The 16,075-nt window shown below is 38.6% G+C and overlaps 1 protein-coding gene and 1 long non-coding RNA gene across 4 annotated transcripts in view; one reads left to right on the top strand and one right to left on the bottom strand.

The window, feature by feature from the left end:
• Nucleotides 1-16,026, top strand: part of Brp (ELKS/RAB6-interacting/CAST family member bruchpilot) — a 42,537-nt gene extending 26,511 nt beyond the window's left edge. For both annotated transcript variants that reach the window (XM_070662176.1, XM_070662177.1), the window contains 13 exons: nucleotides 5,809-5,976; nucleotides 7,369-7,536; nucleotides 8,271-8,534; nucleotides 8,911-9,297; nucleotides 10,554-10,856; nucleotides 11,106-11,258; nucleotides 11,348-11,536; nucleotides 11,710-11,849; nucleotides 12,119-14,303; nucleotides 14,610-14,831; nucleotides 14,910-15,097; nucleotides 15,253-15,307; nucleotides 15,563-16,026. In XM_070662176.1, coding sequence (XP_070518277.1) covers nucleotides 5,809-5,976; nucleotides 7,369-7,536; nucleotides 8,271-8,534; nucleotides 8,911-9,297; nucleotides 10,554-10,856; nucleotides 11,106-11,258; nucleotides 11,348-11,536; nucleotides 11,710-11,849; nucleotides 12,119-14,303; nucleotides 14,610-14,831; nucleotides 14,910-15,097; nucleotides 15,253-15,307; nucleotides 15,563-15,598 — 4,458 coding nt within the window. In that variant the 3' untranslated portion in view covers nucleotides 15,599-16,026. The remainder of the gene's footprint in view (nucleotides 1-5,808; nucleotides 5,977-7,368; nucleotides 7,537-8,270; nucleotides 8,535-8,910; nucleotides 9,298-10,553; nucleotides 10,857-11,105; nucleotides 11,259-11,347; nucleotides 11,537-11,709; nucleotides 11,850-12,118; nucleotides 14,304-14,609; nucleotides 14,832-14,909; nucleotides 15,098-15,252; nucleotides 15,308-15,562) is intronic.
• Nucleotides 108-3,850, bottom strand: LOC139105890 (uncharacterized). Of its 2 annotated transcripts, XR_011546253.1 has the most exons (4): nucleotides 3,723-3,850; nucleotides 3,474-3,615; nucleotides 3,071-3,322; nucleotides 108-2,993 (listed from the first exon to the last, which is right to left on the bottom strand). It is a non-coding gene; the product is annotated as an uncharacterized lncRNA (long non-coding RNA). The 2 variants fall into 2 exon arrangements; XR_011546252.1 differs by having other exon boundaries at nucleotides 3,474-3,727.
• Nucleotides 16,027-16,075: the final 49 nt, after the last annotated feature.

Here is a 16,075-nt window from a genome sequence, read left to right on the forward strand (position 1 = left end):
CTCATACAAAAGAAAAGAATGCATCAACGTACATTGATTCACTTGCATCGATACTTGCTACACACTTGACACGGAAGCAATCGATGAAATTATATATATACATATACATATATATATACATATATATATATATATATATATATATATATATATATATATATATTTATGTATAATATATATCGTGCCACGCATTCCATATTCTTCGCCTCATCTTCATACCACTAAATAAAATGATTACAGCTATATAGTTCTCGACTACATCAGTCGATTTCATTGCGCGAAAGCATTATACACTCTCGTCGTGTCACTGACAATGAGTCTTCGAGTCGCCATGGAATCATGCTCTCTGTTCGTCGAGTGCGCGCTCATCTCTTCATAATCATATTCGTATCGTGTACTAGTTGACGTAGGCATTTAAATACATACGCGCAAAGATGATCGCACGAGATGGATCGTTCGGTAGCTCTCGCAAACGATCATCATTGTTTCTTCGAGTCGTGCAACTCGCATGGGAACTTAGCTCCAGCATGTTGCATGCATCGTTAGGAGTTTACATGGTTGTAGTGTACGTCATCGCGAAACAACTCTACATTATCGTTCACGTTGTCATCGTCGTCATCTTCGCTATCAACATTTAGCGAGCTCTTGGTTAAAGCTCCTCGCGTCGTCCTTTCGTTAATCGAGCATTTCTTACAATTCATCTCTCATTGCGAATTATTACGATAGAATTTTTTCCAGTCAAATCCCATGAGAAATTCATACACGTGATAAAAAGCTTATCGAAATATTAATTTAAAAAGTCATTTTGATCAATCAAGAAGGGGGCTAGTTGCGAGAACATGCCGCAAGTTCGCTCGTGCAGGATTCGCTTTTATCATTGTCCAAAACGATCGTTTTAAACTCCCCCCAGCGAAATAGACGCGTCGCCATCGGATTTTCCGTCTCACCTGTTCGCCCGTGACGGTTGCGATTGTTTCGATCATCAAGAATCAGTACTTAATTATGGTCTAGAAAGGAATAGAAAATAAGGTCGCGCCAAATAAGCGTGCTGTTGTAACGCGAGATCGATCGCGCGGTAAAACGCGCGGATCGTTTCGCGTTTGCTATCGGCAAGTATACCAAATTGCCCATCGTCATTCTTTCATACTACTTATTATTTCTTTTCTTTTTTTTTTTCTTTTTTAATCACCTTCGTAGAGACCTTTGTGTCGCATTTAGAAATACGCATGCCACTCCTTTTTTTACTGTTAAACCTCGGCCGGCCTCACGCTCGAGGTGCTATATGCATGCTGCACGCGCGCGCAGAAAATTTCCATTTGTCATCTAGCTCCGTCTTAGAACCCGTTCGGCAAATAAGACATACGTGGACGTCGGGGGCCGATTATTGTCCGCGAAGGTCCACGAACGTCAAATTACCTATCGGGAGATCTAATTCGGTATTTCGTCTTTGAGACAGATTGAGAGGGGAATCATTTAGTTTGTCTACGAATTCTTCCGTATAAATCTTGTTAAGAAATACATATCTGTAGTGCTTTTCAATTTACGTCTACTATTCTTTCATAATTTGTAAATGCCTACCAAATTGAAGATTTTCAATTTATAGTCTTCGTTAATCGTTGAACAAGTGCGAGAAAAAGTTTGATGCTAAACTTAAATCGTGATAAAAAGACTATTCTTTCAAAATTTATCTTTAGGGATAGCGTTACATTTGGATTGTTTACGAATAAAATTTAGTACGCTGTTCATCTTTTCGTATTTCGCGCATGCATCGATAATCGAAGAAGATTATTAATTGACAAAAAGATTTACGCGGATTAATATCACATTACTTTTTTATACAAATTTACTTATGTATTTTATTATCGTGTTATATATATATATATCTGAGAAAACGTACCAAATAACGAATTTAATAGTGTGATTCGTAGATGAAGTAAATGTTACTTCTTGCCTCAGCTAGAACTTAAGGTACAACTACATATCACTTAAGGTAGAACTAAGTTAGAGATAAGTCAGCAATGGATGGCAGTCCCTAATTCCGCAGAACTCTTCTGACAATCTAACCAACGTGATCAATTAATAGTAAATATCATAATTCAAATTATATCGTCATATTGCCAACGTTTCTCGAGCAATTAAATATAGATTTAAGAAATGAATTAAAACAGAGAGCATGCATCAGTTTGCAATGCACTGCAAATTAAGTCGCGAATCGCAAATGTGTTAATTTATAAAATAAGTATGTTAACCAAAGACTCCGATCTTAATTTTAATAACAATAACTAATTCGAGGTTGATCTTTCTTTTAATTATACGAGTCATATTAACACTGAGTAAAAAATATATATATATATATATATATATATATATATATATATATATATATAAAATAAAAATTTCAATCAAAATATATTTATAATATTTGTACGATTAAGCACGTCCGTTTAAATTCAAGTCCGAGTTTCTCAATGATATTATCGAATTGTCTGGTAAATATAAAAATTAATCGATTGAAGCAACATATTCGCCGGATAGAAAAATAAACTTCGAATTTGCCGAAGGTTTGTCGTTACGATTAAGATCGTAGATTCCGGTACATCTGAGATATAAGGATTAAAAAAAAACCGAGCAGACAGTTTCGTTCGGAAGAGGTACGGCGGAGTTGGACGGCCTTCGTGGTGAGCGAAGCATTATTAAACGTGGTGCCCCAATATTCTAGCTTTCTGAGGAGGTAAGGAAATTCTTCACCCGCCACCCAAGAAACTCTTCCGAGCCACCACCAACACCACCACCATCATCATCACCCTTTCCTTTCCCTTTTCCACTTACCAATTACGTAACGGAGTGTTTCGATGTATACCGTAGCCGCTGTACTTGTTACTTTGTATATTTTTCTGTCTCTGTCTCTGTTTCTGTCTTTTTCGAACTCTATCTTCCCCACTGGCGTGAATCGTTGACCGACTGTCTCGCAATCATCATCTTTCACGCTTCATCTAATGTCAAAAGAAACAGAAAGTCATAACATCGGTCTCTAGACAATGACTCGTTAGAAACTCTCTCACGATCATACCTGACGAGTATCATTCACTCCATATCAGGCGGAAGAGCGAAAGGAACGAAGGACTTTCGTTCATCTCCGTGCCCCATCATTCGACAGTGTAATCGTGTGCGTGCGTGCGTGCGTGCGTGTGTACGACCTAGTGACACCGTAGATGACGATCGTCGTCGGCGAAGTGACGGAGTATGCGCTTTTCGTCACTTCGTCGATGGCTTTATTGCCGTTCTTCGAGAATACCGGTGAACAGCCGCTAGTCGATTAAATCTGAAAAAAAAAAAGAATAAAAATTTAATACCTGACAGCGGACGGGAACGAGCTTGCATCCAGAATTTTCTCCCTCAAATGTGGACACGGATTTCTCATTGACGCAAAGACTTACGTTTGAGAGAGGAAATACGATCTGCTCGTTTCTCACCTGGGGTCTTAACCAGATGAGACGCATGACAGAGGTCCTCTCCTCTTCACTTGTTCAGACTCATCTATTTTCCTTTCGATACCGTTTTCATAACGCAAGATTAAGAAATTGTTGCACGTCCCTCGATTGCATACAAGACAGACTGAAAAATTAAACGTCACTTTAGATTCATATGTATATATATATACATATCACTCGTAGCAACAATTGCAAAGAAATATTTTTACAAAGCGAGACTCGTTCGCTTACACTAAAATGAGAGAACTCAATCTGTCGAAGCACTAATCACATATTCGACTTTAACCAACGTTTTCTCCGACTTGAAACCTTAGGGCCGGTATTCACAGTCCGTTCTTATTTCATGATCATCTTAAGCAATGTTTTAAGACGGTAATGCGGCTCTGTGATTGGCCTAAGAGCGGTACTTCATTTTATTTGAATTTAAACCAATCACAGAGCCGCATTACGGATACCCAGAGGGGACCTCGCTCTCGCATCGCGTTACGTAGTGACGTTTCTGTATGTAGTGGTCAGCTAGTAGTAGCTGTGTTACGTTATTACCACTCCTGCTTTGAGATCGTCGCGATATTTTGTGCTTTGACGACATGTCGCGACGATTCTTTTCACGCGGCCTCCCGGCAACCACCAGAGTAGTCGAACGTAGGTATGTACGTACACGATAATAAAGGAGACATATCCATGTGACAAGTTTTATACACCTCTGTTTTCTTCTATGCGTGCGCGTGAGATTATCTTTTTGTGTCGTATGTCTTCTCCACACTTCGCTGTGTGTGCATATATATATATATATATATATATATATATATATATATATATATATATATATAAAGTATTTACCTATGTACGAATGTGCTTAATTCGTATATATATGAATATGTACGAAATATACATATACATACGATATTTGTGTGCGTGTGCGAGAATGTGTGCGCGCTTGCGAGTGTGAGTGTGCACCTTTTTACATCTCCAAAGAAAACACTGTTTGTAACTTTGTACCACTGGCCTCGATTACGCTGCATGCCTCGTGCTAATCCTATCCGAGTACGACGACGACATCGCTCTTTTCATCTATACATCCTTGAAAATTTTTTTTCTCGAGATTCTGGATTATCTAAATATGTGTGTTACTTGAAGAAAAATCATGTACGACCGAGCCACTTGGCTCGGTCGATCAATGATTTAACTAACTCGGCCCCAAGATCTCGTTCCTCTTTAGATTATAGCTCTAGTGTTGTAGGTAGAAGGAAAAGTTAGTTAAACACGATTTACATGATTATTAACGATACTATGAAGTTAAGAATCACCAATCACTATTAACTTTAAATAAATTAAATATTCATCAAGTTTGCCTTTTCTCCCGACCGAAACACACCTCGCGTAGCATCTTTATTTACTCGTCCTTGTAATTAAGTCGTGGCATCGTAACAGCTTAAATATCAGTCTCATTTGCTCAGAAAGTAAAAGCGCACAAGTGAACCAAACCTATATATGTATAAGCAGATATCAATGCGATTTAGATTTTTAATTCTCTATCTTTTTGCAGCGTTGATTCACTCGCGCCGTGTCGATGTAATCTCAATTAAAGTAATCTCGATCTTTCTGAAGAGCGGCTTTAGTGTCCACGTACCAACGGCAATTAAATAACTCTGTGGTTTACATCCCACAAGACTGTTGGCTCGGAAACCAATTTTGCGCCCAGTTTGGATCAGGAATAATTAAAGATATGCGACACGATGCAGCCGCTCAAAGTCTATTATACAAGAGCTCAAAGACTTTTCTGACAATAAGATTATCCCAGGGTTGTTGCGAATATCGAGGAATACTATCTCTTCGTCAAATCAAAAGATAATTCGAATATTTCATTCTTCATTGATTGTAAAGTTAATTAGGCTTGTAACTTTTTCTGCTTCACTTTCAGAAATTAAAAAAAAAAAGACTTGATATAAGTGAAAAATGCTAATTTTGTTCATTATTAACGAAGCTTAAGGTCGCTTCGACAGTTCTCAATATTTGATACTTCTCACTTTGTTACGGCAATTTAGTTGAAATTTAAATCGTGACTAACCCCGTGATTTACACTCGCAAAGAAAAAGAATAAATCGTGCACACATCTTCGCGCGCATTCTTGCGTCTTACACGCACCGTTGTCATCGTCGTCGTGCTCGGTCGTGGCGAAGAGTCGACTGGCGGTTTCAATACCTCCGTCACTCGTCGCCATCGTCGTTACATCGTCTGTTGTTGTCGTTGTCATCGTCGCCTGACACGGACGGAGCGCAGGGACTGATCCTCGCCTGGACGACGAATCTTTTCGCAGCTGGACGAGCTCCGGACAGAGGTACAACGACGAGACCAGGAGCTGCTGGCGATGTCGGCAAAGATGAAGACCCTCGAGGAGCAACATCAGGATTATCAGAGGCACATCGCAGTTCTCAAGGAGTCTCTCTGCGCCAAGGAAGAACATTACAATATGCTACAGGCCGATGTGAGTGTAATTTTAACCCTCTTCGATTAATTTTAAACGTAAAAGTCATAAAATTACTTGATTTACTTGGGTTTTTTTTTTGTTTTAACTATTAGTTATGGTACGTTTAGTTTAGTTGATCGCGATGGTGTACTTTAATTAGAAATAAGTAAGTAAAATATTTTTCAATACTGTGAAACTTTTGAAATGTATTGTGAGAATTTGCAGAGCTACAGATTTGCCAAGTACGTTTTCGCACAAACAAGTTTACCAGCGGTTTTGTTATTCACTCTGATGCGAAACTAGAACGCAACTGAAAATCGATACTAAATTTTCTGACCGCATCTCTCAAATTCGGATGTTTGTCGAATATATTCTCTAGCATGTGATTCTGATAAAACTTCAACTATAACAGTAACTTATCACGTTGTGGTACTTCCAAATTTCAGATTAAAATTTTTCAATTTAGTATTATGTGACGTAACAAACATCAAAGTGTATTTCAATACGATTATTTAAAAACTTGCATAAAGAATTATTATCTTAATAATTTGATAAACCAATTGTTGATTACATTCTACTTATGTTTCTATAAAACTTTGAAAGATCTAGGAAAAACATAAATGTGGAATATAAAACAAACCCTGCGGAGATTAGAGAAATTCCTTTGAAAGTTTAACGTCTGAGTAAAACTAGGACAAAGCTGCAAAATCGAATTTTGAATGTAACGATCTAAAATGTTGACCGAACTCATACAAGCCTCATGAATTCTAAAATAATCGTCGACGCGAAGAAAATCCCTGACGCAAAACTTCCTTTTAATGTAAACTTCTCTGTTTTTTATTCGTAAAGTAAAGTTTTGGATTTTTGATACTTGTACATCTTACAAGATATATGTATGCTTCTGGCTGTAAGATGCTGACCGCTACGCATATTAAAAATAAAGATATTACAAGCCATCATAAAAATATCTTTACGAAGCTTTGCAAAGAGAAAAAAAAAAAAAATATATATATATAATTGTAGTATATAGTAGTATATATAAATTTTCAAAAGGTTCCCTTTGACGAGAGACTTTCAAATGAGTTAAGTAATAATGAACGACACGTGACTGCGACTATCATAAACCATTTGACAGATCGGTCCGAGTTTTCGAGAGTCAAATTAAGCTACGATAAATCATACGTCTTTAGAAAATACCGCCTTGACGAAATGAGAAAAATCTGGCCATAGTGGAAAACTGGGTCGAGTTTCCTCGCTCTCTCTCTCTCTGCTTCTCTCTTAAAACTTCCTTCTATCCGACCTCACGTCACGTTACAATTGCGCAACAAACATTCTAATTTGGAAACTTTTCTGATTAGCTAGTTCTCAACGGAAAGATTATTTTTTAAATCGTCGTCCGGAAATGTGCAGGTCGAAGAGATGCGGCAACGGCTTGAAGAGAAGAATCGGATGATTGAAAAGAAAACGCAGGCGGCAATGCAGGCGCAACAGGAGCGAAATCGTATCAACACCGAGCTGACCGAGATCAAGGATCACATGGACATCAAGGACCGCAAGATTAACGTTCTGCAGCGTAAAGTGAGTTCACTTGCTTATTCATTTTACTTTCAGCTTCCTTAAAATGAAATGGTCAATTTCATTTCACTTTCCACGTCATCATTTATTCTTCAACTGTGTCTGTTCATACTTAATCATGCGTTATTATCTCATCTACGTAACATTGCGTTATATTCTCGTACGCAAAATTTATGTTAATTTTCGTATGTGTAATTTAAACGTTTAATATCTTTAAATACCACTTGTCATCACATTAACGATATTATGCTACTCATAGAATTTATTATTTGCTTTGTCACAAGCACCATATTTATTTTTACATTAGTGTGCCTGTCGTGACGATAATGTCTCAATATAATTATGTGAGGAAAAGAAGACTGACGAGAGTACGTTGACAGGTAGGTAATGACGTGATTAACGCTAATAAACAATTTTGTTGACACCTCGTAAGATTACGTTAACGATACATAAATGCCCAACCGCTTACGTGTCGAATAAGGTTGTTCGGAATTAAATATCTTAAATGTATTTCGATATGTATTAATTTATCTTTCCGTGCTCTCCTTTATTTATATTTTTTCGTAAATTATTGTATAATAATTTAGTAAAATATATACCAGCATTTAAACGATAATTTTCTAAATCATCAAGCAGAAAAAAAAATTGTTTGTTTATATACTAATAAATTGATTTAGTGAACGAGCAAATTGAGATTGACGCCTTCTGAACTTATGATTGTGTCTGCTTGACTTTAGATCGAAAATCTGGAGGATCTGCTGAAAGAGAAAGACAATCAGGTCGATATGGCTAGGGCTAGATTGACGGCGATGCAAGCGCATCATTGCAGCAGCGAAGGTGCACTTAGCAGTCTTGAAGAAGCGATCGGAGATAAAGAGAAGCAAATCACACAATTACGCGAGCAAAGGGACCGAGCCGAGCAGGAGAAGCAAGAGGAAAGGGAGTTGCATGAGAGAGAGATCGCCGAATACAAAATGAAGCTACACACTTTGGAGTCCGAGGTAATAAAGGCTAAAAGAAAAAAAAAAAAAAGTCTTCTTATTAATTTCTCTTTGACTCGCGTACCATTAAATAAATAACTAATTTTTTCGTTGATTTGTTAAGCATCTTTCAAAAGTACGTTAAATATATAAGACGAATAATTGCATGTTTACTCAAAAAAAAATATTTAAAACAAAATTCCATTCGCTTTACGCGCATCTTTTATTTAAACTATTAATATTTTAATTAAATTTATCATAATTCAATTTGTACACATATACAATTATGTTTTTATACTTCTCATACGTTCCATTTCACTTAATTCGCGAAATAACCGATGTCTAAAGCATGAAAAAAAAGCACTTTCAATTTATTTCATCACGTGCAAATTTTTAGGTGGAAAAATTAGGCGCACGTTTGGAGCGAGCGCAGGCAGAGAAGGACCGATTGGAGGCAAAGCTCGAGAGTTCACAATCCGAGCTTGGTAAGAGTAAAGCTGAGCTAGACAAGGCCACCTCCGAGGTCGGACGTAGCGGTGCAGACTGGGAAGCGGCAAAGCAGCGGCTGGCTAGATTGGAATTGGAAAACGAAAGACTGCGGCATGACGTCGACCGATCACAGACCTACGGTAGAAGTACACTCAATTCATCCCAGGAGATGGAACGCGTTCAAGAACGCGCCGACAAAACGGCTCAAGAATTAAGAAGGGCTCAGGCCGAGCTGAGAGTTACGCAGGCAGATAATGAGAGGGCACGTGCCGAGGCTGCAACTCTCCAAGAAAAGGTACACCGTACTCGACTATGAATGTTGAAGTGTAAATAGACTTGTTTCATTAATTCTCTGCAGTTTTCCATCGCGGCATTCACAAAATGCTACGTAACTTGGCAGCTTTATAACACTCACATCTATGCATTAACAAACTGACATTTGTAACACGAGATCAAACATTACTGGCATATTACATTTTAAGATCGTTATTAATGAAACTATGAAAGTATTACTTGTCCTAAATCGCAAAAGAGACAAAGCTCCGATTTGGAACATTCCGACTTCAGGATTTAAAATATCTCGTCTTATCCGATGTCTCTCTAGCGAGAACGTTATTTATACATCAGTTACAGTATTATATCGGTGCATTGATCGGTGCAAAAGTAACCTGGACTACTTCGCTGGAGTATACGATCCGTATATATTGTACACGTCGCTATTCGGCTATCGGCTATTAATGGACGAAGGTCTGTTTCGAGCCGCGACTCGGCAGTTCCGTTTGGACGGGCATTTTCTGAGGATCGTGCTCGAATCGCTTACGTGAACCTTCGTGAACAATCAACTTTAATCGCGATTGATCTCAATGCGTTCTCAGCATCCATTTGAAAGATTCTTTCTCGTCTTTGTTACATTTCTCTTAATTTTTCCTCTCTTTCATTCTATCATCCTTGTTGCTGCCTACCTTTTTGCCTGTACAATGAAATCCAATTTCCAAACACGATCTTGTACATTGGCGTTTGCGACCGGCAGCAAAGTAACGATCCTGTCATGTGAATGACTGGAAAATTACTTGCGCGCATTATCGTATTGCTCGTTTCTGAGGGAATATGGCCAAACAGTGTTTTTAACTCCACATTCACTCGGCTTGTTATTTAAGCTTGCTCAACGTGGAGACAAGTTAACGCAAGAGAGAAAAAATTAAAGATTGTGGGAATAAATAAATTTCTTTAGCGCGAAAAGCCACGTTAATGTTTGCTCTCACGTTACAAGTTATTTTCCCATTATTGAGATATTTACTTTATAAAGAATATGTGTACGTGAAATTTCTCAAGAATGTTGAAGGTATGCATGAACTGTTCTGATCTACATGATATTACTTAGATGTCTACTGTTATTTTTATCATATTTGTGAAAGTTTTATGAATTTTTAAAGAAATAACAGAATTTATAATATAATGAGAAATATAAAAATATTAAAATACATTTAATTAAAAACAAATGTTTTACGTTACATGTAGTTTAAAGTTAAAAAAAAATCTTTTGATTTTAAGGTGGAAAAGAGTCAAGGTGAGGTTTACAGGCTCAAAGCTAGACTAGAAAATGCTCAAGGTGAACAAGAAAGTTTGCGAGAAGAATATGATCGAGCACAGGCATCCGTGGCCCGTCTTCATTCCGAAAGAGACAAAGCTGTTGCCGAGCTTGAAAAAGCGCAAGAGGAACTCGAACGTACACAGGCCACTCTCGGTAAAGCGCAACTGCAACAAGACAAACTACAAAATATATTGGACAAGACACAAAGCGAGGTCGACAAGCTTCAAGAAAAGCTCGATAAGACACAAACGGAAGTTCGCAGAGTGAGTGATCACGAAAAAAAGAATTATACATTACGAACAGACTTGTTATAATTACGAGTATCTTCTTTACAAGTATTTTAATAAAATATATTTTACGTTTTAAATCTAATATATATAATTAAACAAATGACATTAATTTTCGCTTGTATTAGTAGCTTCTCTTATTAATTTACATATTTACAATTACATATACGTATATACAATATACCTTTGAGCGACTAAAATTACAATAGGCGATAATTATTACAGATGCAAATGGAGAGAGAAAAACAGAACTATGACTTTGAGAATCTGCAGAGCCAACTTGACAAAGCATTAGGACAGTCAACGAGAATGCAGAAAGAACGCGAGGCAATTCAACTTGATGTAGATCGACTGCAAGATAAATATGAAAAAGCTCAGGTGAGTACAACTCATATATCAAAAGTAATCTGACTGTAAAATATAAGTTTAATAATAATTTGTTAACTTATGTCACTTATTTTTGCCAGGTTATAATGCAGCGACTGCAAAAAGAACGGGACAGCTTCCAGGAAGAGATGGAAAAAATGCACGAAAGAATAGAATTCCAGCAAAATCAGTTAGGTAAAATGCAACGTGAGAAAGAGAATGTACTTTCAGAACTTGAATTGGTGAAGGATAGATGGGAGAAGGCGCACAATACTCATCAGAAATTGACGGTAAATTGAATTAACTTTTTAGCAAAATAACGTGAATGATATCGCTTTTTAATACTTATAAGCTATTGCAAAATAATCTTGACATAATGAAGTATATTTTATTTTATCAGTTAATATTGATGTTATTCTGAAAAATAAAATATCAAAATAATTAAAATATTTTGGTGAAACAGTTGGAACGAGACGATGCGTTGACTGAAATTCAAATCCTAAAGGAGAAATTGGAAAAGGCGCAGTACTCAATGAATAAGGCACACGAAGAACGAGAGAACACCACCAAGGAATTTGAAAAGATGTTAGAAAAATATGACAGGTAATACCAATTAAATATTTGAATTGAAAAAATTTAGTAGTGTTCTTAGTCAATTGTTAAATTATGTCATTTTAAATATATCAATGTGAAACGATTAAATGCAAATAATTGACCAACCCTGTACCAGAATATTCAACTGAAAGGAACAAAAATAATTTTAATATAAAGTATACTGCCAGAGTTTTGTAAAATATTTCTGTAGATAACATATAATTATATTAGGGAAAAAAGAGAAATGTAAAACAATTGATGTAACGATACTGTAACAGATCGCAAAGTGAGGTGTACCGACTGCAGAACCGTATTGACGTGATGGAAGCGGACAAGGACCGACTTGAGTTGGAAGCGGAAAAGCAACAGATGTTGGCGACCAAGTCGCGCGAGGAAGCGCGCAAAGCTCAGGAAGAATTGGCTCGAGTCCAGGAAATGTATGACCGTGCGGCACTGCAACTCGGTCGGACGAAAGAGCACGAGGAGAAATCGAAGGAAAACATTGATCGGCTAAGCGTAGACTTAGAAATGGTGCGCGAGCGATATGAAAAGTCACAGATCGAACTGCGACGATTGCAGAATGAGCGCGAAAAGCTGGTAGCTGACAACGAGCGTATCAGTTTTGAATTGGAGCGCGCGCATTCGCAGCTGAACAAAGCACAGGCGGCAACGGAGAAGACTCAAGAAGAACTTGCACGTATGCAGCTCGAGATCGAAAAAATGTACGAAAAGCACGATCGTCAACAGGCCGAAGTGAGGAAAGCGCAGGGTGAGGCTGAACGGTTGCGGACCGAGGCGGAAAGCGCACGCGAAGAGGTCGAGAGGTACGCGACACGTTTCGGCAAATACCAGGAGAGCCAGGAACGACAGAAGGAAGAGCATGAGTGGGCGAAGCTAGAAGTGGAACGACTACGTGACCGTCTGGAGAAGGCACTGGCGGAGCTAGAACGCGCACGGAAAGCTGAGCAGGACGCGTCAAGGCTACGCGCCGATTTGGAGCGTGCAGAAGGCGTGCGGGGTAAATACCAGTACGAGCAAGAAAAATGGCAAAGCGAAGGTAGTAGACTACAGCAGGAGGTGGAGAAATTACGGGAGCGCTTAGAAAGTCGCGATGCCGAAGTCAAGAGAACGCAATCGAACTACGTTGAGCTCGAGGCAAAGCTTCACGAAGCGCAGCTACAGCTCGAGCGGGCACGCGACGAAACCGGCAAGGCTACAGCACAGCAAGAACGTAACCGTTCGGAAATCGAGCGTGCGCGAATCGAAGCCGAAAAGATACGTGACCGACACGATAAAGTGAAAATACGGGCTGACGCGCTTGAAGCGGACAATGAAAAGCTGCGAGTTGAAATAGTACGGTTAGAACGACTGATGCAGACCGAGGGTAAGACCAGGTCCGAGAGCGCGAGTATCGAGGTCGAACGCTTACGAGCCAGTCTCGACAAGGCGATCGTAGCGCGGGATCAAGTCGAGCTTGAGGCTGGTAGACTCGCGAAAGAGCTCGAGAAGGCGCATCTACAGACCGCCAAGTATCAGGAAATGACTGAGGCCAGCGAGAAGGATCTCGAGCGTCTTGCCGCAGATGTGCAGCAATTGCAAAATGAACGCGATGCGCTGCGCCAGGAACTGCGTCGTGTGCAACAGCAGCAGCAGCAACAGATCGCTGGCAACGAAGAACAAGCCAGGTTGCAATACGAGCTGCAACTGGCACAACGTGAACGCGACAAGCTTGCAGCCATTCTTGAGAATCGAGAGAAACACGCGGAAAAAATGAAGGAGAAACTCGAAGCGGATGCGAAGCAGTTGCAGGTCGAGCGCGACCAGCTGGTTATACAGTTGGAAAAGTCACAAGAGATGCTGGTCAATTTCCAGCAAGAACTCAGCGCGAACGAAGCCGAGCTTGAGCGTCAGCGTGAGGAGACTCGTCGTCTTCAACAGCGGGCTCACGCGCAGACCCCCGATCGCGTTGCTAAGGAAGCGCTCGATGCCCAAATGCGTGAGGTACAGCGGCTGCAGGCACAAGTGCAAACCTTGCAGCAGACGCAGCAGAAGGAACGGCAGCGTGCCGAACAGGCGGAGAAACGACTGCAAGAGTTGCAAAAGCAGCTGGCGTCGCGCGGTCCTGAGACTGCTCAGCCCGATATGGCTCAGCTCGAGCAGTGGCGAAAGCTAAGCGAGACAGAACGTCAGCGGGCAGATGCCGCCGAGCGCGAAGCCAACGACTTGCAAAAACGAATACAGACCACAGAACGGCAACTGCACGCTCATCAACAGCAGATTCAACAGATGCAAGTCTCTTTGCAACAGCAGCAACAACAATCCACACAGCAGAATGGCCAGGAGGTCGCCAGATTAAGAAAAGAATTGGAACGCGCTCGTGAAGAAATTAAGCAAGCTACCGTCGAGCGCGAGCGGTACCAGGCGCAGCTTGAGATGCTGTGCCAGGAACTGCAAAAGAATCAGGTTAGCGGTCGCGAATATTTATTGTTATTATTACTGTTATAGTTACATTTTTAGTTGTTTACCGGTAATAATCATTATTGTTATGCGATAAAGAAAGTAAAAAGTAATTGTAAAGCGCAAGTAGATTATCGTTGATTTGCATTTTAAAATGATCATTATCATTACTTTTATAGCGCTTGTCAGCTTCTTTTTCTTTCTTTATTACAGTCAATTTTTTGGCTAATCCAGAAAAAAAAAAAAATAATAAATTGTGCATGCGATGAAAGTGTAAAGTGTTCATTACAGTCGGTTTCTTCTTAAATGCAGATGGATCTGCACGAGGCGAATGAGAAACTTCAAGCTGGCGCAGATTCTATGCAAGAGAGGAAACAGATAGAGGAACAGAAACGACAATTGGAAGAAAAGGCGAAGTCTATAGATCAGAAAGTTAGAACAATAGAAGAAAAGGAGAGAACGCTTCAAAATCTCGACCAAGATCTGAAAAAGAGAAAGGCGAGAATGGACCAACTAGAGCAACAATTGCAAAAGGTACTTTTATAAAAATTGTATTAATTCAATTTAAATTAGAAGTGGTTGTTAATTAAATCTATGCAATTTAATAAACAGAGTGGTGGAGCGCCGGACAAGAGATTGGCGGAAATGCAAAAGGCGCTCGAGACTGCCGAAAAAGAGTTGGAAAAGGCAAAAGAAGAATCAGGCAGGAGCTCTGCCGAGACTGAAAGATTATTGCAGCTCGTGCAGATGACGCAGGAAGAGCAAAATTCCAAGGAAAAACAAATCAGAGAACTTCAAGAGTTAGTATATTATTTTGCAAACATAATTAATTAAATACCTAAGTTAATCATTATGTTGATATTTATTTATTTTTTATCTATAAACGTTATCATATTTTAAAAATATAAATTTAAAATAGTTGTATTATTAAAGCTTACGATTTTTTTTATGACAGAGCACTCAAAACCGCACAAGCCAAGTTGAAACAAGCTACAACTGCACAGCAAGAGGTCAGTATATTTTATATTAACTTAACATTATAATATATATATATATATATATATATATATATGTTATATGTGTACTATATAACCTACTAACGACTTGTCTTTTCATATTTTTCACGCCGCTTTTGGATTTATACGATATTCATATACGCTTCGCGCTGTGTATCGATATTTATTCCCTTTGGCTTTTCTCAATGCATAACACAAACACCGTGAAATAAAATCGTTACAAACTTTTTCTCGAGACATTGTTAACAGGCGGGACCCGCCGGATTCCTAAAGAGCTTGTTCTAAGGTCGATTTTTGTTGAGGACGTCTTCTCCGTTCTTTTTAGTACAATTTGCATATTATAAGCAAGACTTTACAAGTATAAAATTACATACAAAGGACTTAGAAAACGAAGAATTGTTGTCGATTCGCCAATGGACAAAACTCACGTCGAGACATATAATTATTTTACGTAAAATGCTGCGACCATTGTTAACATATTTAATAATTATAGCGAAAAGATAATAACGATAATAACACAACAATAACTTGATATATAAATACAAATATTGAGAATATATAAATATTAAAAATAAATTAAAATATATATGTAATTTAACGCAGAAGATAAAATATAATATACATAAATAACGCAAGAGAAGACGACAATGACAACAATAACGTTAATTAATTATTATTACTAAAAAAAAAATCGAAACAAAGAAATATATATATACTTACACACCGCGTACATACAAAAAAAAAATACAAATACACGCGCAT

Source organism: Cardiocondyla obscurior, linkage group LG10 (assembly GCF_019399895.1).
Source record: "Cardiocondyla obscurior isolate alpha-2009 linkage group LG10, Cobs3.1, whole genome shotgun sequence".
NCBI lineage: Eukaryota > Metazoa > Arthropoda > Insecta > Hymenoptera > Formicidae > Cardiocondyla > Cardiocondyla obscurior.